This window comes from Capsicum annuum, unplaced genomic scaffold (genome assembly GCF_002878395.1).
Source record: "Capsicum annuum cultivar UCD-10X-F1 unplaced genomic scaffold, UCD10Xv1.1 ctg58700, whole genome shotgun sequence".
Taxonomy (NCBI): domain Eukaryota; kingdom Viridiplantae; phylum Streptophyta; class Magnoliopsida; order Solanales; family Solanaceae; genus Capsicum; species Capsicum annuum.
In genome coordinates, this window is record NW_025867340.1 from 1 (window position 1) to 2,658 (window position 2,658).

Sequence of the window (2,658 nt, forward strand, 5' to 3'; positions counted from 1 at the left end):
TATATATATATATTTGGATGGTGCGTATATATGTGTAATTGTGTATATGTGTATATATTTTTTAAATTCTAATGTAGTATTACTATATATATAGTGTATATATATTGTTTAACGTATTTATAATGTATATAGGTGGGTATATATAATGTATATTGAATTTTTTTATTTTTTTTTTATCTTTTTGACCGGGTTTAACCGATTTTTTAATCGAATTTGACCGGGTTTAGGTGGGTTTGACCAGGTTGAGTTAAGTGGGCCGGGTTAGGATGATTTTTTATTTTTTTTGCTGTTGGGCCCGGCCCGGCCCGACCCACTTAACAGCCATAGTATAAACTGAGCTTTAATCAAACTAAGTTGTATAACAACAACATAGTGTAATCCCGCTCGGTGAGACCTGGCCGGAAGAGTAGGTGAACACATTCCTTATATTCCTACCTCATAGAGTTGTTTCCAAAAGACCAACTCATAACAAAGCATCAATGTTTAAAATTAACATAGAGAGACAATAGGGGCATAACAGATTACCTGGATTACGCTTGGGATCATTACTCATCATCCCAGAGAAAGCTACTTGGTTACCCATTTTTGCACTAGATCCCAACTTACTATTCTTCCTCTGAAGACAATGTGTAACATTTTCGCACCATCCACCTCCCTTAAATATCCAAATTTAACAAATTTATTTAATTAATAATTTGTTAGTCTAATATAGAAGAAATTCACGAGAATAAATGTTATAATCTAAACTGAAATTTGATTAATAAATCTCAGGGATGGACAATTGGTTTTGGAAATTAAAATTTAAAGTTCTTTCACTATTATTAAAATAACTTTCATAGATATCAATAGGGTTCTATAACAAAACTAACCTCAATTGATAGTACCCAATTATTCACTCCTGTGCCTGATCCTCTATCAAGATGGTATGCTGGCGGAGTTCCATCCAAGCAAACTATAAACACAACATTAACAAGTGATAAATAAATAATAAAGACATTGCAAATAAAGAATGGCACATGCACCTTTAGTTTTTAAATATGTTAATTATATTTCAACAACTAGAAAATTCATATTTGAATCTACAATCAAATTAAACTAATTGCCACTCAAAATCTAACTTGTGCCACATAGAAAATTAAGACAGAGTATAAATATATACGCGTGCATGTGTGACTATATGCACACCCAAAAGAGAAGGTTAATAAATAATATGAACGAATACATACATCAATAGATTGATAGAACCTAGAACGAACTAGGTGTGTTTATTTACAGCTCTATGTGTCTATAGTACACACAAATCGAGAAACATTCTAAAGAGTTTAAAAAATCTGTATAAACTATACACACAAATCGAAAACCATTCTTCAGCCAAAAGACGAAAGGAAAAAAAAAAGTCAAAATAAAAGGAACAAAAAGAGAAAAGAAGAGGAAAATCACCGGCTCCTTTTGCAACGGCTCTTTGAAGTATGGTGATATTAACAAAGTGACTTTCAATTGAAACAAAAATCAATGAAGAAACAAAAAAGAATAAAAAAGTGGTCATCATTCTGCTATATTTTTCCTAAAATAATATGTTGTAATGGCGGGCAGAAAATAAATACATATAGAGAGAGATTTTTTTCACTTTCTTTTTCAAACAAGGAACTGATTTTATATCAAGTAATGGAGTGTGAATTTGGGATGTTGAAATAAGTAGAATTTAATTGAATGCTAAAATACAGAGTTAGGTAATTTTGGAAAACTTTTGAAATATAGGATTGAATATTTTTCTCCTTATTTTCGGGCACATAAATCTGCTGTACGTAACTAACACCATATTTATAAATAAATACCAAATCTAACTTTGGTAAAAACTTAAGTATTTACCTCCAAATAGATCGCTATTTTTTGTGATTTCAAATGTATATACTGAAATTTTAAACACTCTTGTCCATTCATTTTTAATTGTTCCTTTTTCTTTTTTAAATCAAACGATACGAATTAGGATCTTAAGATGTATTTTGTTTTGAATATCTAAATTTAATTTTAAAAAATTAAATTAATCTAATCTAATTTATTTTTAAAACTTAGTTAAATTGACTCAAGAAAAATGAGGGGGCAATTAAAAAGGAATGAAGGGATTATAAGATTATGAAAAATAATTGAGATTAATGGGTAAGGTGACTTTCAAGTTTTGACCCCAAACAAAAAAACTTCATAAAAATAGCTTTCAGCTATTAAGTGATACATTTTCAGACAAAACTGTTCCTGATCAATGGAGTAAATTACATAAATGATCTTTTTAATGAATAATAACTCCATACTTATTCATCTTTTAATTTTTTTTTTCTCTTTTATAATTCTACTTTGATTTTTTTCTTTTTATTTTTTATTTTTCTCAACCCTTACTTTTTTTTTTCCTCTCAACTTCTTTGTTTTTTCTTTTTATTTTACTTTGATTTTATATTTTTTCTTTCCTCTTTCTTTTTGTTCTATTTAGTTTTTCTGAACCCTTACTTTTTTTCTTTACTCGTCTCAACGTCTCCTTTTATAAAAAAGACTTTTTTTATTTTTCTTTGGTTTTTATTTCTTCTTTTCTTTTTTTCTTTTTAAAACTTTCTCGGCCTTTATTTTTATTTTATCTTTTTTTTTTTTTTTATCAACCTTTATTTTTTT

The 2,658-nt window shown here is 28.1% G+C and overlaps 1 protein-coding gene across 1 annotated transcript; it reads right to left on the reverse strand.

The window, feature by feature from the left end:
- Positions 1–259: 259 nt before the first annotated feature.
- LOC124893396 (pectin acetylesterase 8-like) lies at positions 260–1,661 on the reverse strand. Its single transcript, XM_047404406.1, has 3 exons — positions 1,441–1,661; positions 870–952; positions 260–655 (listed from the first exon to the last, which is right to left on the reverse strand). The coding sequence occupies exons 1-3, from the start codon at positions 1,547–1,549 to the stop codon at positions 464–466; spliced, it is 384 nt and encodes a 127-aa protein (XP_047260362.1). The 5' UTR covers positions 1,550–1,661; the 3' UTR covers positions 260–463.
- Positions 1,662–2,658: the final 997 nt, after the last annotated feature.